The following is a 25058-nucleotide window of genomic DNA, read 5'->3' on the forward strand; positions in this document are numbered from 1 at the left end:
CTGTTTTGACCCGCGGATTCTGAGAATCTGTGCTGTAGAGTTCAAGGTGTGCAGCTGAACTTCACCTTTTGTTCTTGTCTTCAAATGCCTCTCAGTGCCAGTTCCAGCTTTTTAAAATCCTGTGTTGGCTCTCGTTCTCAGTACTGATCCAGCCTACACTGTTCTTCCTGCTTCTTGGAAGTCTTTTCTTTTATTGTTCCTTACAGTACAGAAGGTTGAGAATAGATTCATGAAATGCTGTATGTCCCAAGGTTTTAGAGCATCTTTACCACAAAGTATCAGGAGCAAGATCTAACTCTTGTTTTGGGGGAAAGAGAATGTGAGTGCAGCATACAGTGAGCTCTGATAGCCACACAAGTAATTTTTGCATGAACATAGGTGAAGGCAGACATTATCTGGAGAAAGTAAATGGACCCTCTAGTTCTGGCACGAATACGAGTGCCCTGTTAGCAGGTGTAGTGTGTGTTCCAAGGGCCTGTGTTGTGCTATGCGCAGAAAATGGTGTCTGACATAATCATGAAATACTGCAAAAAGATTTATTAACTTCCCTTTTGTGTGCTGTGGAAACCAGTGCTCTCGTAGTAGTGTGCTTCGTAGCAAAACCAAAGCAGGACCATGCGTGGACGCTGACGGAGGAGCGGTGACTTGGTTATGCTGTCAGATGTGTTACTTTTTATAACTAGTCCGTGGGTTTCTGAAAAGAAACGTTTGAGCATTTTAGCATGAAGTTTTATATAAGTATTTTTATGATTTTTGTTTTTCAGGAGTTTATAAAATATTTAATCTCATTCATGAATCGAACTTCCTTTTTAAGTCATGGATGACAAGGCTTCTGTTGGAAAAATCAGTGTCTCTTCAGACTCGGTATCCACTCTTAACAGTGAAGATTTTGTCTTGGTTTCCAGGCAAGGGGATGAAACACCATCTACAAATAATGGTAGTGATGATGAAAAAACAGGACTGAAGGTAAGAATCAATAACCTGAGTTTGTTCCCTGTTCTTCTGAATCAAACTAACCGTAGAGAGCTTAAAGAGGGACTTCTTTATTGTGGAAAACTTGACAGAAGGGAGAACTTATCAAGAATCGATTTTGCCAGTAACTTCTGCATTATTTTTGCTGATGTCAGAGGTGATAATTAGGTTTTGAGTAAGAGCTCTCTCCATCACTACCTGTGGGTTTTTTTTCCCCACTTTGCAGAATCTTTCATGGAGTGCTTAGGATGAAACAGACTGACTGTCAAGAACTTGGAACTGTGAGTTTATCACAGCTTTCAGATAGAAAGTTTTAATGTACACTTGATCTGACCATATCTGTTAATTCAAACATATATTAAAGTTTTCCCCAATGTGAAATTTTCTCTTTAAGAAATGTAGAATTGTAGTTATAACTAACAACTTGGCATGAATCTGAGAATACAAGCCTATGTGGTAGGCTTGTGTGAACTGGAAGGGCATTTCAACATCTTCTCACTTTTAAAAATGCTGTTCTGAAAAGAGAACCTTGTCACTTTTTTCTTTTGTGGGTGGTTTTTTTTTTTTGGCTACTACTAAAAGAAAATCTTTCATCCCAATTTGTATTTCAGCAGTCTTTAAGCAAAGTGACACAAGAAAGGTGATCACGCTGAATTCCATCGTTTTAATGTGTTGAAAACCAGTTCTTTCCTGGAGTGAGTCAAGTTAGCGAATGCTTTGTGGGAGATGGAACGAGCTGTTCCACCATTGCAGGAGACTGAAGTCTACACTCACATTTATGTCTTTAAAGATGATGAGAAATCACGTGTTCTGCCTGTTGGACTGAGTGTTCCTCTTTTCCTTAGCAGCGGTTGTACTAGAGACTTTGTTGAACATTTCTTGATGCTTTTGCTCATCTTGCTTTTACCTCCCAACTGCTTTGGTGGTATTTCTTGCGTTCTTTTGAGTACTGGGCAAGACATGCCATTATAGAGGCTGTTTTCTTCTACATAGGACTTCAAGCTAATTCTGTTAGTTAAGAGTTTCAATATCTTACTTTTGCTTGATCTGGCAAAAACGTTCACTTGTATTTTATTGCTGTTGCAGAAGATCGCCACTTCACATTATAGGATAGTCTAAAAAAATTTGAAATTCTTACCTTGAGAATGCTTATGTGGCAGTGTATGTCATTAGCTCCCAAAGCTGTGATGCATCATTTGGGACCTCAGGAGACAGACACGGTTAACCAGATTTTCCATTCCATCCTGTTATTCCCAAAGAAAATTTGAAAACATGAAATGCTGTAGTCTGCAACACTTCTTGCTCCACATGGGAGCTATTTGTACTCGTGGTCTAACAATTGCCTGGTCTTGCAGTGTTTGTGTGACACCCTATCTCTTGTTTAGTACAATCAAAGAAATTGAAGAGACTTGTATATGAAGTCATCTTCATAAAGCTTGCAAATACCTCCTTAATCCATTTCAAACTGACTCCTGAAACTTACTTCGTAAATTTTCCTTACTTCCCAAGTGGTTTGTAAGATGCTGGCTGCAGGTATGCTGCTTCTCTTGATGAGGAAAGAAGAGCTTTAGCACTGCTGCCTCCTGATCATCAGCAATGGTAAAATAAAGTTACGTTGTTCCCTGATTTGGCACTGCATGTCACAGAGCTTTGCAGGTCTTAAAGATAAGCTTCCCTGTGAATTTGGTGCCAAGACCGAGCACAATCCTTGAACAAAGTGATTCACCTTGAGCCTCTTGGTGTTCTGGTGTTTGGGAGTATGTGCTGGTTAGTTATTGGCTGCAATGCGAATGGTTCATGGCAGCATGATACCTTACATAAGCAGTCAGTGTGCAGTCCGAATTCTCCCTGCTGGGATCTTCCTGTTAACCTCCTTCCTTCTGCGTAAGGAGGTGAGAACTTCGAACGGAGGAAATGGGAAGACTTTTTAGCTGTTCTTAGGGACAGAAGTTGTCTTATGGTATAGTTCCTCAAGAAAAGAGGGATGCTACCCTAGAATATGGCTTTGTTCTTGGTATCTTTTTTCTTCAACTTGCAAATAGTCATTCAGTAGCCAGTTTTACTGTATTACTAAATTATTGTCTGTGTGCTTGGGTAAGTGGCGTTGTGAAGGTTGTTGAAGGTGTGTTAAAAGTACTGTCACAGTGGTATCTGAAAGTGTTCAAGCAGCATATAGAAAATTAATATTAACAGTGCAACATGAGAACTGAGGTTATGTATTTCCTAGGAACAAATGAGTTTTTTCAGGGAGAAGCAATTGCTTTGGTATTTATAGCTGAGTTATTTTTTTTGTGTATGCCAAAACCCATTTGCTTTGGTGTGCCCAGTAAGAAAAGCAGAAGATAAGTTCAGGCTCATATTTGAGCAGAGGTCTTTTTCTGGTGTTCTGTTTCTTTAGAAAAGCAGTTTGAGGATCTTACATTGGCTAAGTGCAGTCTGAGGATGGTGCTAGAAGTTTAGGCTTGTGTTTGCTGAATGTAGTAGATCTGATATACAAATTTCACAGCCTAAGGCTCTCATTTCGAATATGTTAGTGTGCTGTAATTTTAAGTAACAGTCCTGTGGACTGAATTAATGCACACTTTAATTTTTGTTCTTTCTCAAGTCCAGACAGATAAATATTTCTTCTGAATACTATCAGGAATCATGTTTTATTTCAGTTGGTCGTAATTCATAAACGTGTTTTTGATTTTTGTCTGTGCTGAAGTACATGGTTCAAACAGTTTAAAAAGGGGTTGTCAGAGATTGTTTTCCAGAAATACAATTTGCTAGCTGTCTCTGCTTTCCAGTATTGTTTCTGTGTCTGCTTTTGCCTACTGCCAGTGGGACTAAACTGGGTTTTACAAAAGCCTTGCTTCTGGAGCACACGGTAGAATAGTTCTTGAACTGCGTGATACAACGAGAGCTCTCACAGCAGAGGCCAGCAGCACGGGTTTAGAGAAGGGAATAAGGTACAGTTCTAATAAACCCCGTGTGGCTGTAAAGGAAGTTTTGAAGGAGGCTACATCCTATCTAAAGGTTAGGTAAAATTAGTTTTCAGTGCTGTGAGAAACAGAGAAAACAATGACTGGGATAAAGGGTTTCTTTCCTCTATCTCGAGCAAACCTACGTGAAGCATGTATTGGGTCCACCTTGTTTATTCTTCCCTTCTGCCCCTACTTCTGCTGCACTCTGTCGTGCTGCCTCTTACTGGTTTTGTGGCTTGCAGCAAAGTGTCAAGCCTGTTTACATCTTAACGTGCACTATTCCCACGATGTGGTGAATTTATACGGCTGCGGAAGAGGCTTTGGTTGACATGAAGTTAGTCTCAGTTTGTATTTTAGTCCTCGTTTCTCGGGCAGCTGGCGTGTTGCGCTTGACTGTTAGGACTATGAGGACAGCAGAGCTCCTCCAGTCCAAAATGATATTTGCTGTGTCTTTTAGAATTCTTCTTTGAGGGTAGTCTGGGCCGAGAAGGAAGGCTTTCTTTTAAATTACTTTTAAAATTAAGATTTTGATGATGAAGTTTTAGAATATTTACGAGACAGATTTTTTTTTTTCTTTTTACGTGCTTATTTTCTGTCACACCGTAAACAACTTGAACTCGTGTTTTACCTGTTGCTAGTAAATTTAGGAACTTTTATTTTCAAGATCATGTTTTATAGGGCAGTATCTGGATGTAAGTTACTGATACTGATTATTTCACCTTCCTTTCCCAAACCACAACTGAAGTCTGTGTAATCATTGAGAGCAAAAGCATGTGAAGTGCAGGATTTTTCCAGAATGAGTTTTAACTTCAAGTTTCATAGAAAACAGGTCCTGTAAACTAGGAGTTACTTTAGGGTTTTTAATATATAGGGGTTGATGAGGCTGGTACATTATAATTGATTCATTGTATTTCGTTGCAAAACATATAAACTGTACAGTAAAGTAACATGCTGCATCTTCCATCATCATCTTTCTGACGAATGCCTGCAAAGACCTGAATAATAAACTTGACATTTATGCCTCTGACCACATGCTTGTGCAAGATTTTTCATTGCTTCCATGAGGAATCGTGCAAATGAGTACTAAAATTATTGGGAGGAAAATGCAAATCTGTGGGTTCCTACAGTAGTTACAGATTAGTGGTACTTCTGTGGATGTACAGCTGAGTAAGGTGGTTACTCTGTCCTGCTCCTGGCAGGTCATCCTAGATAGCACATAAATGTATTTTAATCCATACTAAAAAGGTTTGGTTTTTTTTTTTTTTTTAACGTCCCTCCTGCTTCTAGGATCTTGTGTGCTTGCTGTTTTTTTCATTACTTTTAGATTTTACTTTTTGCCTGCTTTCTTCTGAAGAGGGTTCTAGGGCTTTTCTTCTTTTAAAGTGAGTGTATTCTGCTCTATTCAAGAGCAATTCCAGGTCAGCAGTTTCTGTTCTTTGTTAATATTCTTGTATATTAAATAGCTATTTTTCACCAGAAAACTAATACGCAATTTACACCTTCAGTGCAATGTAGATAGAGGCTGCAGATACAGATAATTATTTGGAGAATGTGGGTCTGAGTGTGGAAGAGGAGACAGTAAGTCACATTTCTTCCTTTTCCCTCTGAACTGAGAAGTTTGTCCTTGGGGATATGATGGAAATGACCATATGTCAGAATTCTGACTTGGCTGAGAAAGCTCTAATCTCACTATAATTATTCCCAAGACACACCTGGTGGAAATGCACGTACGAATATTTAAGTGACATCTGATGTTTTGCTTATAGTATATCTAACTCATGGCAGGGCTCGTTCGCGTCCATGAAGGTGTTCTATAATCTGTTCTAGTGGTATTTCAGCAATCTTAACTGGACTTCAGCTTGATTTATTTGCTGTTAAAATGTGAGAACCTTGGCCATTGGTTTAGGTTCTTTCAAGATAATTTAGTTTTCTTCTATGACATGCTAGTTTTGAGGCAGATGGAATTGGCTTCAATAATGAGTCTGTGTTATGGGCAGATTTCTATCTGCTCTATATCTTTCCTCCTGTCTTTAACCACTTCCTTTCTCTACTATCTTATTTTAAAGATTTTAAAAATGAAAATTTTCTTTAATAAGGCTTCATTTACAGTCTTTTGAAGAACCTGGGATAGTTGCACAATTTGTATTTTATTCGCTTGTGTGTAGCATCTTAAGTCAGTAGGCTTACGGAGACGTAAGGATGCCGAAATGTGTATCTGCTCATAGGGGTTGAGTTATGGTGCCAACAATAATAACCAGCAGCCAGCAGCTGAAGTGTTGGAATCAGATACCTTTCACTGACTGCCATCTGGTCAAATACTTCCATAAACCCCATTTCCATGTTTAATTTCTAAACTCTGTAAAGCATCAGTCACGTCCCTATTAATTGCAGAGGAATGGTCAAAGTTTCCTTAGATACAGTATCGAAGAATTTCCTGAAATTAATGTTTTCATTCTTTTTCTGGCTTAGGACCTAATTTCGCACCATTTGAGTTGCTTCATGCTTTTGTGTTGACTTCAATGAGTGCAAAGTCAGGCTGTGGATGAGTGTTAGGACACACTACCTCTTCTCCTCAGCATGATGGCATCATCCTGTTCCAGATTCTTCTCTCCCTGTGAAATCTTGCTATCTTACCCATGAACCACATAGCGTATTTACTTATATTCGGCCCTTTCTGGTACTATTCTGAGAATTATTGTAGGCCACTATACTGTGGGCATCTGTAAGTTGCTTATGGCATAAGCTAGCCTTTGTAGTTGGTGATTAAAGACTAGTTTTAAAGCAGTCTCCTCACTTTTTCCAGTACTAGGAAATTCCTGCTTTGAGCTTGTTGGTTCGTTAAAGCAGGACAGATGTAATCTGCACTGGTGAGCATTTGTACATTGCAGTTTGTGTTCACAGTTGTAACTAGGTGAAATTTGTCAACTGCTGCTTTGGTTGGCAGAAAAAGCCTATGAATGACCTTATGCCTGAGGGGTATCATTTTTCATTTGAACAGTCTTTTTTTGTGTCCCAACTCTGTTTGTGGCTCTCAGATTGTGGGGAATGGAAGCGAACAGCAGCTGCAGAGAGAACTTGAAGACGTGCTGATGGACCCACCCATGGAAGATCAGTCAAGTGACCGGGACCATGGAGGAGAAGTTAGGACTGATGGAGATGGGGAAGAACCTGTTGTCCTCGAATCTTCAGCATCCTCTACGATTAACCCAGTGTCGGTGGCAGGACTCCAGAAACCAGAAATGAGTTTGCCAGTGAAACCATCCCAGGGAGGTTAGAAAAAGAATGGGGAATGCCTGGTGGTATCTTATGAACTAGCTTTATGTTGCTTCTTACTTTCAGCTTTGTGTCTCACCTTAGACTGTGAAGATTTGAGCCCTTTTACACCTATGACAGATGAGGACAGCGTAGTGTTTAGCAAGCTCACCTACTTGGGCTGTGCGTCCGTGAACGCTCCCCGGAGTGAAGTGGAAGCCCTCAGAATGATGTCCATCTTACGAAGCCAGTGCCAGATTTCTTTAGACGTGACTCTGTCAGTGCCTAATGTCTCCGAAGGAACAGTGAGGTATGCAGTGCACTCAGGTGTACTCAGTGACTTTGTGCATTTAGTCTTTTTTCCTTTAGCCAAGGAAGCAAGCTACCAGTTTACCTGGGAGGAGACATGAGCAACTTGAGATTTTGTTTGGTGGAAAAGGTGGTTTTTAAACAGAACTGAGAAAAGTGATACTTTGACTTTGTTTACCTATGCCCAAGGATCAGTATGAAATATGAGGATGATCCAAGGTGTCCCAGCAGCCATAGTGGGAGTGGTTGTTGATGAACATTTGGAAATAGCCTGGAAAGTATTTAGTTTGTAGGGCTGGAAAATGACTGATAGACGAGGCTGAACAGGGATGAAGCTATCTGCTGCTGTGTCTTAGTGTAGCTTTTTGAAGGCTGAGCCCTGAAAACTATGGGGAAATTATTGGTGGAAATGTCTGTTGCATTGTACCTTTTTTTTATGCTGTTCAATTTAAATATAATTATTGTGGTCAAGCTGTGTAGTAAATGGCAGTCAGGAGCTAGTTTCTTTATGATGTATTTCTCCACTAGCTATGAAATTGTCGAGGCTTGCAAGTCAATAGCTGGCTGAAATAATTTTCTAAAGCTGCAAGCTTTGTTTTCTTCCCTCTCTCTCTTTTAACAGACTTTTAGATCCTCAGACAAACACAGAAATAGCAAATTATCCAATCTATAAAATCCTTTTCTGTGTGCGAGGGCATGATGGAACCCCTGAAAGCGATTGCTTTGCTTTCACTGAAAGCCACTACAATGCAGAGCTCTTCAGGATTCATGTCTTCCGATGTGAAATCCAAGAGGCTGTAAGTTGAATCTTTCTGTCAAATGATAATTACATACATGTAAACATTATTACTGAAGTGGAGCTGAAGTATTTCAGGCACTTTAGAAGTAATGTAATTAATTTTTTGTACCCCAAGTTAAGATAATTATAGAAACCTCAGATATGAAATAAGAACACATATTTAATGGTTAAATCTTTTAGAAGAAAGTTAATTAGATGCTAAAGTGGAATTATTTTCGTACAGTTACTTCTCATTCTGTTATTTAGTGAAAATTCAGGCAGGTTTCAACTGTTTCATTCTGTATGTCTGTAGCTTTTTCTGATCTTTCTTTCCTGCCATCCAAACACAGGTGAGCCGAATACTGTACAGCTTTGCCACTGCCTTCCGTCGTTCTGCCAAACAAACGCCGCTCTCAGCCATTGCCACCCCACAGACTCCAGACAGCGATATTTTCACCTTCTCTGTGTCACTGGAAATCAAAGAAGATGATGGGAAAGGTTATTTCAGGTATAGATTCGTCATTCCTGTCTAGCTCTGTCAGTGAAAAATGAGTGAATAGAGAGTGGCGGTCTGAGGTGGTCCCTAAAGTCCCTTTTTTGAAAATTTCCTATTCTAGTTTAAATGAATCCCAGACAGAAGTAAAACAGGGATGGCCCTCTCGACTATTTCGTCTTGGTCACTGAACTGAACCTGGTGCTACCTGCAAAGTGCTTTTTTCTATTTTGTACTTTTCTTTTGTCTTCAAACCCTTTTCTGTGCAATGCGTTTTAAGTTGTGTTCGGCTGACTTGCTGATGAAGCTGAAAACACATCGTTGTGACAGTGCTCTCATGTGCAGAGTTGTGCCTGTTTTCAGCCAAGTTTTCAAAGGTGGTGAGTACTGCAGGAAGCATAAGGGTGCATATTTTTAATAAAATCTCTTGAGAGAAGGCAGGGAAAACTAGATACTCTGAAAAATTCGATTTCTGAAATAACTTTGCTGATCCCAAGAGATAAGGTACTCTCCAGAGAAGTACTTAGCCAAATCTGTTTGTCACAAGACACATTTACTTTTAGTATCTACTACAGGACTATTACTGCTTCATCAGCCGAGAGCTTGATGATCAAGATCTCAGACTTGTTCCCACGTTGCTATTCCAGAACTAAATAAAGGTGTAGCTGTCCATAAAATGTTTTCTGTCTGCAGAGATGTGGCTCTGTGTGCAACCTGGTGTCAGAAAACAACCGTACAATAATGAATTTGTGATCAGCGTCTAGGATTTAATGTAATAGTATTATTTAAAACCCTTTCTTAAATAGTTGTTTACTTACAGTCATAGGAAAGATGTTTGTGTAGAGGCAGAAGGTTCAAATATACAGGAACATAAAGACCACTTTGCATTTTAATGTCAGTCATTAGGTTTGCTTTTGTTCCATGAATGGGATAAATTCAATTCAATCTTTCTTAAATATGTAGAACAGAGAGAATTCTCTATGGAAGTTTGAGAGCAGAATCTAGTAGAACAAATCATATATGCTGGACTTTTTCATCTTTACATGACAGTGCTTTGGTAGTTACTGGAGTTGCATAGTTCAAGCTGAAATCTTCCAGTGCTGCCCAGGAAAGGTAAATTTCCTAAATGACATTGCCTGTGTAGACGTGCTGTTATTTTTATTCTAGTAAAAAGCCAGCTTGCTTTCTTTCCCCCTTGTGATTGCAACTTCAAGTTACATCATGCATTTTAAGAATATGAAGGATAAATCCTTCCTCCTTAACTCATTTCCATGTGATTTCTTAGAGTTGATTTCTGCTAGTTATTGAAAGCAGAAAAGAAGGCAGAATTCAAATTTGTTATCAAAGATCATCAATATTAGTTCTCCTTGGTTTTGCTATGATCTGTTTAATTAAAATACTCACCTGTTCTGCTCTGTAAAGTAGTGTTTCTTTATCAGTATCAAAAAGGCTTTATGAACAAAGGTTGCCTCTGTTTCTGACTGGTTCTGTTTTCTGACCCAGTTCTCAAAACAAAATTAATTTTTCCTCTTTTATTTTCCTGAACCAGGTGTTATTAGCAAATGGTGGTGGAGGGTGAAGGCTTCAGAGCAGCTTTTCACATTGTGTCAGCTGATGCTGTTCTCATGCTAAGTGTGATGGTGGATAAACTAGGTTTCTAAAAAGACTTCTTTTAGTTTATGTTAAAAAGTTGGGATTTTTTTCTGATTAGCCTATATACAGTGCCCTTAGATGTTTTATGCAACCATTTATAGTGTTCTGTAGTGGCTGAAGTGTCTTTATTTCAGTGCAGCGTGTCTGCCAAATACTCGACTTGTTGAGCACATTGGCTCCTAGCCACAGCTTCAGAGATGTTTCTCTTCTCGGATTTACATCCATCTCAAGTTTTACGTATTAAATAAATAAATCCCATTTAATAATCCAGTATTTGTTCAGCACTCCAAAGGACTGCTCGAGTGTTGAAACTGAAAAATGGTTTAGCTCAGGGCCTGAGCCTGAAAGATACTGACAGTTCTTGGGCTTGGATGCAGCAGCAGCCACTGGGGTGCACGGCAGGTGGGAGCACGGCTGCAGCACGTGCTGGTACCCCAGGTGAAGTTCAGTCTTACTGGCTTGGTACCCCAGGTCCATACTCACCTGGAAGCTGAGAGAACATGTTCACATACTCAGTCTCGGATCTCAGTCTTGAATGTACCTGAACCTGTCTTGGCTCATCTGCCTCCGCTTGGCACCTTGGGTCACTGGCCGTGCATTCCTGCCGTGCCGGGGAAATGAGATCTGACTGCAGGTCCTGGCTCTAAGCATGTAACTCCACTGTCCTGGCCCTGGGGATAAAACTCCTGCTGGCAGTTACAGGCAGTCTGCCATTCCCTGGCCTGGATAAGCACCTGCTGTCAGAAAATAAACCCAAATTTTACTGGGGATGTTAAACTACAGGCAATACTCCACAGTCCATTTTGCAACTTCTGGGGGTAACAACACAGTTTGAAAGTCTGAAATAAAATAAGGATTATTTATATATCCAGGGGAAAAGTGAACATGTACTTGACTTAAAAAGAAAGTCAAAACCCAACAGTCTGAATTTGTCCAGTATTTAGTGCCACTGTGCTGCTCAACAGGGAGTATGGGTGCTGAACCTTTAGTGTGTGTGTTAGCATTGAGGGGTGGATTAGGACAGCGCGCGGTCCCCTCTTTTTGCGGCATTGAGAAGAAGGTGCTCTCTAGAGAAAAAATAAGGGAAATAACAGGCTCAAGGTGCACTTTCTTGGCTTGTAGGCTTACCATGTGTCCCAGCAGTCACCTCCCTTGTGAAAGCAAGCAATAGGCAGTTTCTTATAAGTAACTGCTTAACAGGTAATACTTGCATGTTACATGGGGAATCAATATTTAGAAAGTTTCTTGAAATGCTTCTGGACGTCTCAACACTGAGCCACGCAGTATAAAAACATAGTTTTTATTTTGAGAACTAAGTGTTCTTGGTTTTCACTTAATGATGATAAAATAACGTCACCTAATTATGTTGCCATTTCTTTCATGTTACTGGTGGCGGTGTGCAAGGAGGAAAGGTCTTGAGTTTTGTGTAAGAAACTGGTTTCACCAAGTGTCTCATGCTGTTTTTCATACATGCAAGGAATATAGATAAATGACGCTCTGATTTTTTTTTTTTCCCTTTTCTGGTAAATAACAGTGCAGTTCCCAAAGACAAGGACAGACAATGCTTTAAACTCCGCCAAGGAATTGATAAGAAGATCGTGATCTACGTCCAACAGACAACTAATAAAGAACTTGCTATTGAGAGGTAATTTAATCAGTTTTTAAAAAATTCTTTATCTATTTGATGTTTCATGCTCTTTCCTCTGAGGGGTCAGATTAGTAATTTTCTGTGAATACTCCATTTATGTAATTTAACTCCACACCCCTCTCTTGAGTGGGATTGTGCAGAAGAGCAGATTGGTTTGTTCAGCGTGTGTGTGGCAGGAGACACAGTACAGGTGCAGTCAAATCTTGCGCAGATCCGATAGTGGAACCAGTGTTTGCATCTCCTCTAAGTACCCATTTCGTAACCTGTTTTACAAAACATATTGCTTTTATTTTCAGTGGCTGATTTGTTTTAAATGCTGAGGCTAGTCAGTGACTTGAGTTATTTCAATTTGCTTTCCTTTCATCTCTGCTGCAGCTGAGAGCGTTGTTGTACCTTTGAATCTGCCGCAGTCTGGCATTCTAGAATATGGAATGTCTGTGTAGGGAAGGGGAGAGCTCAGACTTCAGATCTTTCCCTGCTTAGAAATAAATTAGCAGGTTTTGACTGCTGACAGAGTTTAGGGCTGCTCATACTACATGAAAGGACACAGCTTCTGCCAGCCTTTGTAGTCTGAAATGAAGTGCAGGACAGTGTGGTAAGCCAGAGGATGAAGTGGAATATACCTGTGTGGGCAAAAAGTCTTTGTGAAACGAAACCATAAAGACAGGTCCTTGCACTTCATCTGGAATTTCCTGATTCTGTATCAAAGGATAAATTCTATGCAAGTATGTCTCAAAAAAAAAAAAAAAGAAGAATGCAGGCCAAGTTGTCCTGTGGGGTAGAGAACCTTTGTTAACAGTGTCTGTTTTACGCAAACAAAGATTATTGAAGTACTTTCCACGCTACTGTAGGGTAGGGTAAAAATCATATTGTAAATACCCTTATGAAATCTTGCTTGACATTTTTAATGTTGGCTTGACATTGTTTTACGTGACACACTTGATACTGCTTTCAAATGTCAAGGTTTGTTGACATTTGTTACTGGATTCATGAGCTGCTTGTGATGTATGACAGTGAGTATTTAGATAAGGAATGTTAACGGTTTGTTTATGAGCAAGTCTGATTTTTGCAGTTTTAATTTTTTGCCTGGCTTTGCAGATGTTTTGGCCTTCTCCTTAGCCGTGGGAAAGATGTTCGGAGTGGTGACATGCACCTTTTAGATTTGGTAAGCATCTTTTATTAACCAAATTCAGTAATAATTTTGATTACAGCTGTGTGTGATCTCAGGGTAGACAGAAAAGATTTAGATGCTTCTGCACACTTGTTGGTGGGGATCGATGCTGTAGCTTATGCTGTTGAAGGTGAGGCTCTGGGCAACTGGGTTGAATCCTGCCTCTGCTGCGGGGTTAGAATATGATGTGATGCTTGGTCAAGGGAGTTGCCCAATTTTACAGTCTTATTTCTGAAATAAGAAACATGAAACCTTATTTTTGGAAGTGCTGAATATTGAAGAGCTGTGCTTCGAACACAAAAAGTTTTACAGCATACTTATCACTGTAGAAAATTGAGGCCTAATTGGCTTCAAATATAACACTGAGAATTAGTGAGTGCTTTATTTTTACGACTCACTTTTCCATTTATAAAAAGATGATAGACATCATCTGACTTCACAAGGGTATTGTGAAAACCAACTTGCTAGTATTTATGAAGTGCACGCTTGTGACAGTAGTGAGTACCCAAAAAGGTCCAATACTGCATGAATAGTTTTGCTTTTTACCAGGGTTTGGATTGCCCGGAAAATAAGGTTGGTGGGAAGACGGACACAATGAACACTAAAGATAAAATATTGACTTGGTTCTTAATAACTGAATAACATGTGCTTTGTATGCGGAATGAAGATGTATCTCAAGATGTTTTAGAGTAAAATTTATTATATAAAGTAGCTACTTAGGATAAAATAAAACTCATCTGGTGTATTAAAACATCATAGCGAAGTAGAAGGTATGTTAACGTGAAACATCTGCTGAGTTTACAAGTTCAGAGTTTGTAAGAGAGTGTTCTGATTTAGCTTGTTTTCTTGTATGAGAGGCAACAAACTACATCCCCTAAGTTCATGATTAAAGCCTTGTATGTTTAAATGCTTTACCACTCAGGCAGGTGTCATTCAGAGACTGAATGATGCCAAATGAGGCCAAAATGACTGGATTGCCTTGGATTTTTCCAGAACAACTTAAAAGAAGCTTGAAAAGGTGTTTCTTTGTTTGGTTCGCTTTTTCTAGGTTTTTTTGTTGGGCTTTTTTCTTTTATTTTCTCCAAACAGCACTGTGCCACATGGACTTCAGATGCCTGCCCTCCTCTTGCCAGTGCAGTAGCTGTTTTGTGGGGCTGAGACTGAGTAATATAGAGGTTTCTTGAATTTAAATAAAAATACATAAATTTACCTTGTTTCCAGGAGTCCATGGGTAAAAGTTCTGATGGGAAATCATACGTGATCACTGGGAGCTGGAATCAAAAATCTCCACACTTCCAATTTGTAAATGAAGAAACACCAAAAGGTATGAACTCAGCCAGATTTTATCCCTAGCCAGGGAAAATGACTTACCTAGTGCGCATTGGATCAGTTCTCTTTTCTTTTAAGATGAATCCTGCCAAAAGACTTTCTTCATGGTACTGGGATGTATTCTCAGACAGTAGGATGCCAGATGTAACAGAAAAATCTAAACAAAATAGAAGGCTAGAAGAAAACTCTTGTGTTCAGTAATAGTACCCTATAAGAATAACTGTATCCCAGTAGGAGGCTGTGTAGGTGTGGAGACAGGATGCAGATGCTTTGTGCACCATTAGAGCTGCTTAAGAATCCCATTGAGAGTCACAGTAAATGACTGTTGCAGATTTCTTCTTTGCTTATTTCTGTGGTCAGTTCAGATTTTTCTGAATCCAAGTTTTTAATTAAAAAAGGATTCTTTTACCTATGAAAATGAAACACTCCCAACTGTAATCTGAAAATAGCTGATGAGGCATTGCTCTCTTGAGTCCTGAAACAGATCTGTCATTACCTCTTTTAAGATGTCAGCTGAATTATCACCTTTTCAGTCTGTTGTCATAGTCACATGCCAAAGGTTGGGGAAGTTAATGGGAATTGACTGGACAAAGTCATAAAAGTCAGCTGCTGGGTACAGCTGGGTACAATCTGCTGCTAGATTGAATGCTATCCTACCTAAAGGACACAATTTATCATTTAGTACTGGAAGAGATCTCGTAGGTCAGTGAATCCAGTTGCCTCTTTTTGGAGCATCATACTGTATAGTCAATTTTCTGAATCTCACAGCTGAGATGGTCTTAACTGCTGCCTTTAATATGGTGGTCTTCAGTGTTATCTAAGTAACTTGTAAAACCAAAATGCAATTAGGCTAGATGGTAAGAGATCTGCACTGTGGAGTTAAGTATACAGATCCTTTGTAATATTTAATGAAGATTTTTGATACGTTTCAGTGGGATTTGAAAAGGCAAAATTTTTATTCTCTTTAACAAGATTATTTTCTTGTCTTGAAGACTTTGTTTCCTTACTGTCTAGTAAATAGTGCCTAGTCGTCTTATTTTCCAGTTTTGAAACTTCTAGGTTTTTGAGATGTTAAATAACAGAAGAAATTGAATTATACAAAAAAGTTTATCTGTTCTTTCATGTTACTAGGAAAGAGGTTATGGAATATTTTGTTTGAAATACTTCTTTTAATACTATCACTTTGTTTTTTCTCTCTAGATAAAGTGTTGTTCATGACTACCGCTGTGGATTTGGTGATAACTGAGGTTCAGGAACCTGTTCGATTCATTCTAGAGACGAAAGTCAGAGTTTGCTCACCTAATGAGAGATTGTTCTGGCCCTTCAGCAAGCGTAGCTCCACTGAAAATTTTTTCCTAAAATTGAAACAGGTAACACTTTAATAAATAAATAAATAAAATCCACAGTTGATTTGGGATTTGGGAAGCTTGTTTTTCAAATGTAGCTGTGGTACAGTCCGTTATGTTGTTGCGAGACTCACGAGGTAGGTTTATGATATAATGCTGAATAAATGCAAATAGATTGGAGGTAAAGATGAATTTTGGTTACTGGTGCCTATTGGCAGATCAGAATTTCACTATGGTTGTTTCTCCCTGTGGTTGGTAAAACCTTTACGAACATACTGTGCATGTTTCACCATTTTGCACCTGAATCAAAGAGGTACAAAAAATGCTCTTCAAGTTTAGAAAAGCTATCCTTCACTAGGCTAATTCTTGCTGGCTATATAAAGTTCCCATAAAAAGCTGCCTGTCCTCATTTCAAAGCAAATTTTGATAGTTTCGATGAGGCTGCAAAGTTACATAGAGGCTGATGGGTTTTCCAGCCAACCACAGAAATAAAAGGAACGGAGGATTTATCTGCAAACTGGGGCTATGCTGAGAGTGGTTTGCATAAGGGTATAGTAAGATAAGTATGTGAAATTAAGGGTTAAGAGGAAAAAAAGGCTTTAATATAATCCTGGTGACATGCTGTCTGATATGTCACTAAATTGATTTTTATCATACAAATCCAACATTGTTGGGTTTTTTTTCAGATGAGCCAGCATCAACCTGAAATTAGGAAATTTTTTTTTTTTGTGAAAGTCTGTTTTCCTCCTTGTACATGGTTGGAAGCAGAGATTTCACACATAGCCCAAGTTTCCCCTGGGGAAAAAAAATCCGAGCAACCACAAAAAAAAAATCCCTAGAACTTGTTAAAAACTTTTACTGTTTTTTCCAACTCACATTTTTACCCAATCTACTAAAAAGGAAAAGATTATTTCTGTCCGGGATATTCATAATAACAGTACAAGGCAATAACTTGGTCTCAAAATAAGGCTGGAAAGTTGAAGGTCCAAGTTGCTGAAGAGATGATGTACTTGAAGTAGCTGCCATTCTCCTGCTTTAGAAATTATTGTTGTGAAATTAAAGTCCTGTTTAAAGAAATGGAAATATATAGAAGCAAATAACAATGTGGATGCATGTGCTCTCTGAAGGTTTAATAGTTCTGGATGCAGCCCAAAAAAAGCAAGGTTGGAGTGCTGATTTCTTGATCTTTTCTTTGGGTTTTATTTTGGTTGGTTTTTTTTTTTTTTTGCATTTGTCTTAAGGTGTCAGCAAATAATGGTAGCTTGGTAGTAACAAAGATGAGATTCACTAAGGATTCTTTATTGTGTATGTCCTATTTTTTGTACAAAATATGAATAAACATTTTGAAAACTTTCCTTCAAACTTTTCTTCAAAATTTAAGGCGGAAAAAATTCTTCATGGATGAGATCAGTCTTTTTATTTAGGATATTTTTTAAGTGGAACATGGAGATGTTGAACCATTAAGGCTGTTGGGCTATAAATATTCTACAGCCTCCAAAAGGTGCCATTTGTGTTTGGCAGCATGAAGGAAGCTTATCTTACTGAGCTAATTCTGTATCTTTTGTCTTACCAAATTCACAGGCATTGTGCCTTAGCTTAGCTAATTCTCATTTTTCCACAGGCACTGTCAGGTTGTCCAACTTCCAGTGTTTACTAATGGAAGATTATCAAAATTCATAGTGGAAGCAACAAATATAGAATGTACTGCCTGATAAGCCTGGAAGGGAAACCTGTTTCTATGGAGTCATGATTAGCCTATTAAAAATACAGCTGTGTAGAATTGGCTTATCTTACTTTGGCAGTGTTTCTTTATTTGGAAATGGTGAAAGCAGAGGGATTTTATTTGCTCAGATTACATTTAGTGATTTAGTCATTTTTAGTTTTGATGCATTTCTCTTCATTTTTAATACTCCAAAGGATAAAATTGAGCACTGGGAGCTTAGTGTAGAGTATAATTATAAATCTCATTTCCCTTTTTTCTTCACCTTTCCTTTTTTACTCTGTATTTTTATTCATTTATGAAAAAAAGTTCTAAATCCTTAGACTGCATTAAAATTCTAGAACCACTTCAGAAAGAAAAATCTTCCTTTAAAGGAAAGGAAAGTATCAAAGCTTCGAAAATTATGGAGAAAACAGTCTATGAGAAACGTCATAGACTTTGGGACTCAACAATTTGTGTTCCTGCAGCAATGTATACACAGACACATGACTTGGAAGCATTGCTAAAGACAATTGCCATGGTGGGAAAATAATTATAAACCATTTTTATTAAAACTTTCCTTTTGCCACCATCAGTATCCCCAGAAACTTAAAGAGAGAAATTAGACATAATTTTAAAGATTTTGCTTTTAATTTCCACTAATCTTTAAGTAAAGGGAGGGTTCCTTCATATTAAGGAACCTTCCTCTCAGACCATTTGTTGGATAGATGCATTTACAGCTTTAAAAATCTGTGCATTTGTGTCCAGTCCATTTATGGTGGAAAGGATGAGCTACCTGTGGCTGGCAGGCTCGAGTGATGCTTCTGCTCTGTATGTGACAGATACTCCTGCCTTCTGGGTGCAGCGTTCTGCGGTATTGGGGATGGAAACACTTGCAAGCCTGCATGGTGCTGCAAGGACTGCACATTCCTCACTGTAAAATGGGATGAAAATTGTTTCTCAGCTTTCCTGTTCCAGAAAGAGAAGGGTGAGCCTTCTGAAGTAATCTGGGTATTCGTACAGCTTTGCCTCAGGAAAATGAAACTTCTTGTTTCCTAGATAAAGCAAAAGGACAGAAAGAATAACTCGGACACGTTATATGAAGTTGTGTGCCTAGAAAGTGAATCAGAAAGGGAGAGAAGAAAAACTACAGCAAGCCCCTCTCTTCGTCTGCCCCAGTCCGGGTCACAGGGCTCGATGATTCCCTCTCCTCCAGAGGATGATGAAGAGGAAGGTAAGAAGTGGATTGTGTGCTTTGTATACATTGAAAGAAAGGGCAGTCGGTAAATAACATAGTTATCCAACACGTTGAATCCTTTCCAGTCAGAAGCTGGACTTTTTTTGATGTTTTTTTTTCTTGCTTTAATGCTGTGGCCATTCAGTAACCAGTACCCCCACATTCCTGGACCAGCCTCTCCCTTGTCTGACACTTCTGTGTCTACGCTTTTCTCAGCCCAGGCCTCAGGAGTGATATATTTGGAACAATGTGAAAAGAGTCTGCTAAAGATTTGGGATTATCATGTAGCTTCTGCCCCTCCCTGAGCAGCTGTGAATAGATTTGAGGGTGAAAATGAGAAGCTGATATTATTTGGAAATATAACCAAGCATCATGTTTTAGTGACGAGGCGAGTACAGACATCTGTAATACATAAAACTATACCAGGACCTGCCCAGCTTGAAACTTAATGCATTTTCAAGATCTTTTTTCTGCTTTTTAAAAATTCTCTTAAACCAAAATATGGACTAGTTCTGAGTATATAAACATCTGGCCCTACAGCTCTGAGCTGAAATGTAGATGACTTGAGTTTCTGCTTTTTCACTTTTTCTGCTGGCATTCTAAGTGGCCTTGGGTGAATTGTTTCACTTCTGTGCTTTAATTTCCCTTTTTAGGGAGGGAGAAGGTGAAGGAGAGGAGGGCTGTTTTGAAAATTAACTCCTTTGCAAGTGTTATTCATTAGCAATCTCTAACCACTGCGCTAAATCACCACGGTACTGTTGTCTAGACCAGGAACACACATATATATAGGGAGAGATTTTGTTTACTGGTACAACTTGCAGCATTGCAAGAGTTTGCTGACAACTTGAGGTGTCAATTTAGAAAATCTAGATTTAATGAAAAAGAATGTATTTCCTCAATAATGCACAAACAATATTGACTGTTGTATCAGTGAAATGTAGTTTCTGTATATGCTACTTGCTGTGAGTGTTTAAAAATACCCGGGAGTACAGCAGTATTGGTTTCAAAAAGAGTTACTGTGATTGTGCTCATCCTCCCTCTCCACTGCGTTTTTGAATGCGTTTCATTCAAAAAATCTGTTTAATTTAAGCAAAGGAAGTTATCAAAAAGTACTGGCTTTCAAAGTAAAAGTACAAAACAGGTAAAGTAAAATATCTCCTGGATTTTCATGGATCTGGAACAACATGGCAAGTCTGCAGCTGCTCGGTGGAACCACATTGATTTTATCATCTTTTTTGCTTTTACAGTGTTGTAGCTTTTCATATACAGAAAGATACACTCTTTGAGAATTTTTGTAGTCTTCCAAAAGTTTGGAGTAGAATAGTAGAATTACTTCAGTGGGAAAGGACCTCTGGAGGTCTGTAATCCTACCTCCTGCCCAGTGTGGATCCACCTAGATAGATTGTCCAAGGCCTTATCCTGTTGCATTTTGACCATCTCCAGTAAAGTTTCCACAACCTCTCTGGGCCCTTGTGTCAGTTTGGCCACCCTCGTGGTAAATTTTCTTCCTGATTTTTAACCAGAATTTCATGTGTTGCCGCTGGTCTGCTGTCTCTTGTCACATCACTGCGTGCCTCTGGAAGAGTCTACGTCTGCCTTCTCTGTCCTGAGCGCACGAGCGCGGCATCCACGGATGAGGAGGAGTTCTTGCCACGTGGATACAGTTAGGAGAGCAATGTTTAGATGTGCAGAGGTGGAGTAGTGGCTGTTGGTCTCATAGCATCTCCTCTGTTCTGTTGGCAGACAATGACGAACCACTCTTAAGTGGTTCTGGAGATGTTTCCAAAGAGTGTGCAGAAAAAATTCTTGAGACGTGGGGAGAGCTGCTGTCCAAATGGTAAGTGACAAAATCACATTCTGAAAATTACAATTCTGAATATTCTCAGTCTTGTTTGATGCTTCTGCTTGCAGTTTTTGTTATTTCCAGAAGCCAGCTGAGATGAGATTAGCATGAATTTATTCCTCTTTCATCTCCACAACACCCCTTATTCTGTGACTTTGTTTTTTCTGATTTCTTCAGGGAGTGTTTTAAGTATTTTCACTTTTGAGTGCATGCTTAAATACTGTATAGAAATTAACTTATGCTGTGTTCTCAGGTGATTATCTCTTAAAATGAGTATTTTACTTATCTGTGAGTTTCATTGGGATTTTGTTAAAGAAAAAACTAGATGAAATAGTATAAAGAAAACGCAGCACTTCCTTGGTCTTTATTTCTCATAGATCCCTTCCATTCCTCTTTGTAATTCTGATGTAGTTCACAGCCAGCTTTTCCTGCAGCTGTCATATCTCAGTAACTGGAGCTTAAGAATATGGGAGATTTGTACTTGGATAGCAAAGATGCTTTTCCTCCCGTGTCTAAAGGAAGATGGCTCCAGAGCTTGCCAAGAAGGAAGTACATGAGCTCTTCTGTTTTTTTACTAGAAAATGCCAATTTAGAAGAAGAGCGTTTCTTGACAGTCAAGTTGCTAATGCAACACCTGTCCTCCTTTCATGAAGGATCTTTTGTTCATCTTGGAGTAGCCTGAGCAGTTCTAAGAAAGTGATGCTGATTATTGCACAATTCAAGGGTGGTGTTTTTCGTTTGGTTTTTGTTGTGTGTTTTTTTTTTTTTTTTTCACAAAAGGGGATGACAGGCACAATGTCAGATTGAGCTCAAATATGTTACATTTTGACTCTGGCTTTAGTTGCCTTCTGCTTCCTCATGTTACCGAGGCGCAGGGCACAGCGTGTGCAGCAGATCAAAGATCTGAATAGAATATTAGATCCAAGGAGTAGGACAGCAGAGGTTAGAGTAAGTCATGCACTTTAGATAAGGAAAAGTATTGATGTGACCACTTAGCCAGGATTCTCTTTCATTAATTTTATAATAATTTAGCTTTGTTTTCTGCAACTACTTAGTACTTTCTTGGAGAAGTACTTTTACATCCAGTTTGGTTTTGCACCAATATATTGCACTAATCTGGTAGGAAAGTGGACATCAGAAATGGATGCCTTCCTAAGAAGGAGAAAGAAGGCTGTGGTAAAATGATGTATGATCCTGTTTCCCTCCCTCTCCTAGACTTGTAGAAACATCTTTAACAGATGAGCTCTGTGCATCTGGTGCTGTGAGAAAGTTTCTTTCAACTTGAATTTTTTTTGTAATTCTTCCAAGGGCTCAAGGATAATTAAGCCACCTGACTCCCATTGAAAATGTTTTGGCAGCTCTAAGAGGATATGAAGTGCTTCTGTGCTAGTGCTGGCAACAACTTTAATATGTGTTAAAGGGCTTTCCTTCTTAACTAAAAATGAGTCTTTGGAAGTAATGATCCTTGAGCTTTTAATGTAAGAGGATAGAAAATCATAAAAATCAGAGTGCAGGTAGTTTCATGCTAGTTTTTTAGAATCCTGCAATTAGATTTGTATAGCAATTAAATCTGCATTGGTATTTTGTGCTTTCTAAATAGTATTTGGCTCCCATTTGCTGAGTCACACAATTTTCTCATTTCAAAATAGTTTGGAAGAATCTAGCAGTGTGTGGCTTTTAGTCTACAGCCATAGAGTTGATGGCTGTGTTCACTGGAACGACTATTGTACTTATTCTGATCCATGATTAAGGCAAAGCAGTTTTACAGGCCTTTACAGAGAATTCGAATGTTTCGTACAGAACAAGTATTTTATACAAGTATTTATATATTATAAAGATATAATAAATGCTCTATAATGATATATACGTCTATAGATATGAATGTATATAGATATAAATGTGACTTTTATAAAAATATTATTTTTATTATAGTTGATTTTATTTAGAGAAAGCAAAGTGAAGGAGGATATTACGGTACTAGGTTCTGTGCAGTATAGACTGACTTAAATGTCTGGCATTGCCAGGCTCCAGGTTACTGTGTTGGAACCTTGTAGACTGGAGAAAGGCAACAAGGAGTCCCAGTCTGTAAAATTACCATCCACGTATCTGTTAGACTATTAACAGCCATTATTAAATACCAGTTTATTGTTAAGAAGGTAATGTGGTCGATACGCTGTAAGTTCATGTTTTTTGCCTGGCTTTGTCTATCAGTCCTCTTAATCATTTTACCTAGAAGTTTCTTTTTTAGCAACTGCAGAAAAAGTGTAATTTTTCTGATTTAAGGCCTCTGTCTTTTGGGAATTTTATGTATAAGCCACGAATGGACTGTTCAGCTTTGCTTTCTGAAACTGTGTAAATTACATGTAGGTTTAGTTTTTACAACTTACAATGGTGTAATTTATGAGCTGTCACCAGTCTCACTTGAAAAAACTGTTTAGGTGGGACTAGCTTGCACAGTGGAAGCAGCTTAAATGCATGGATGTAGTTAGATAACCATGTGAGATTTTTTTATAGCTGTTTGCTTGCCTTCTCTCCTTCCCTCACCTGGAATGTTTCCTGCCTGCTTGGGTGTAGGAGGTCTAGAGAGCAGTATATGCTCTGCAAATAATTCCCATTTTGGTGTAGTTCAAGCTTGGAATCTTGCACGGTGTGGTATCTATCCTGCAGTTCTAGTTTTTGCTGGAGTGTTTTGGTTCATTGAGTGTTTTATAACATATGTTTGTATTATATTTAAATTTAATGGGAATCAAGGAAATAGTTTGGAAAGGGCTTCTCCAAATCTGTTTCTTTCATAACTTGAATTTCACTTACTCTGGCAACATACGGACTGTCTTGAAATTCCTGTCACGTTTGATGATACCCATGAGTTGTTGCTCATGTACTCGTTTATTTGCGTGTGGATAAGAGTAACGATGCCTTCACTTGCACCCAGGCACCTCAATCTGAGCGTGAGGCCGAAGACGTTGTCAGCCTTGGTGAGAAGTGGAGTCCCTGAGGCCCTAAGAGGAGAAGTGTGGCAGTTGCTGGCAGGGTGTCATAATAACGATCACCTGGTGGAGAAGTACCGAATTCTCATCACAAAGGTAGGATGCTTTTTTTCATCTTTTTCCCCCCAGGTACAGAGACTTCCAAGTGTGTACCCTCTTGCTTGAAGGTTCATGAGTGTATCTGAATATAGCGTATCAACTAGGGGGCATAATTCAGTCCTCTCTCCAACAAAAAAACCCAAACATGCAGTGTTAGTTGTGGCATTATCTCTACTTAGAGTGCTTTCTTTTTAATACTTCTGTTTCACTCAGATGAGTTCTGAGTTAGTTTGTCAAAAATTAGTATTCTATTAACTGCCTTCATAATTGACAGAGATTCAGGGAGCTCATTTCCTTTACTTGTTTGCCTTTCCTGAAAGCTGAATTTTGTCGTATTGTCTTAACATTTATGTGAAAAATTCAATGCTAGTTGAAATTGCAGCCTTTTTTTTTGATAGAAAAAACAGAACACTTTGGACATTTTTGCACAAGATAGCAGTTTTTTAACTTCTCGTCTTGAATGCTGACCTCAGTAACACAGGAAAAGAAAATAAGAATCATATACACAGACATCATTTGGTATTTCTCAAAGTTCTAGAGTAATAAGTGGGTCACAAAATGAAATGTCACTTCCTTATCCTGAAAAACGATGTGCGAATTTGGATTTGGCCATTATCTGTATAGCTACACAGTATTTTACTGCTTTCATCAAATGTGCAAGTCTAGGAGGACTACATTAGAAATTATTAATGATGCAACTTTAGTACAAATATAACAGAAATTAATTATTCACCAGTTAAAAAAGCAAAACAACTGAATCAGCCTTTGTATATCTGTGTTCTGATGGTACAGATTCGCAAGGAGCGATTAAAGACCTTATTCTGAGGGCAAGAAGGCTTCTGAAATTAAACTCGGTTTCTGTTGGAATCATGCAGGAAGGATCCTACGTGATTAGAATGAATCATGTTAGATTAGCTAAAAGTGTTCTGCCATAAGTACTTTCACACTCATATTGAAACTTGGATCTGAATTCCTTAATATTGGTACATGCATTGTAGAGCTATAACTTGGATTTTATGGTGAATAAATCATACAAATAACGTGGAGGCTGAGTGCTCTGGCAAGGAGTTTATCACAGCTACTCCTGTTGTGTTACTTTAATTGCCTAGTGAGTAGCTGACATCATCACTTGTTTCTCTGTTTCAGTGTTTTGGTAACAGAATGGAAAAGATGATCTCTTTGTGGCACAGTTGGTGACATGTACTGCTACTATCTTTGTGAGCTAGGAAGGAATAGTGTTAACATTTAATTTTAAATCTGTGAAACTTTTCCACTC

The 25058-nt window shown here is 38.7% G+C and overlaps 1 protein-coding gene across 4 annotated transcripts in view; it reads left to right on the plus strand.

Moving 5' to 3' along the window:
* Positions 1–25058, plus strand: part of RABGAP1 (RAB GTPase activating protein 1) — a 72560-nt gene that overhangs the window by 6536 nt on the left and 40966 nt on the right. For 2 of the 4 annotated variants that reach the window (XM_086624948.1, XM_086624946.1), the window contains exons 2-13: positions 765–966; positions 6974–7208; positions 7296–7500; positions 8122–8296; positions 8628–8785; positions 11958–12068; positions 13170–13236; positions 14464–14566; positions 15772–15941; positions 18676–18850; positions 20597–20690; positions 23629–23779. In XM_086624948.1, the coding sequence (XP_086481074.1) occupies positions 817–966; positions 6974–7208; positions 7296–7500; positions 8122–8296; positions 8628–8785; positions 11958–12068; positions 13170–13236; positions 14464–14566; positions 15772–15941; positions 18676–18850; positions 20597–20690; positions 23629–23779 (1794 nt within the window). In that variant the 5' untranslated portion in view covers positions 765–816. Of the gene's footprint in view, positions 1–764; positions 967–6973; positions 7209–7277; positions 7501–8121; positions 8297–8627; positions 8786–11957; positions 12069–13169; positions 13237–14463; positions 14567–15771; positions 15942–18675; positions 18851–20596; positions 20691–23628; positions 23780–25058 lie in introns of all 4 variants that reach the window. The other 2 variants (XM_086624947.1, XM_086624950.1) reach the window with 2 other exon arrangements.

Source organism: Tauraco erythrolophus, chromosome 22, assembly GCF_009769465.1.
Source record: "Tauraco erythrolophus isolate bTauEry1 chromosome 22, bTauEry1.pri, whole genome shotgun sequence".
NCBI lineage: Eukaryota > Metazoa > Chordata > Aves > Musophagiformes > Musophagidae > Tauraco > Tauraco erythrolophus.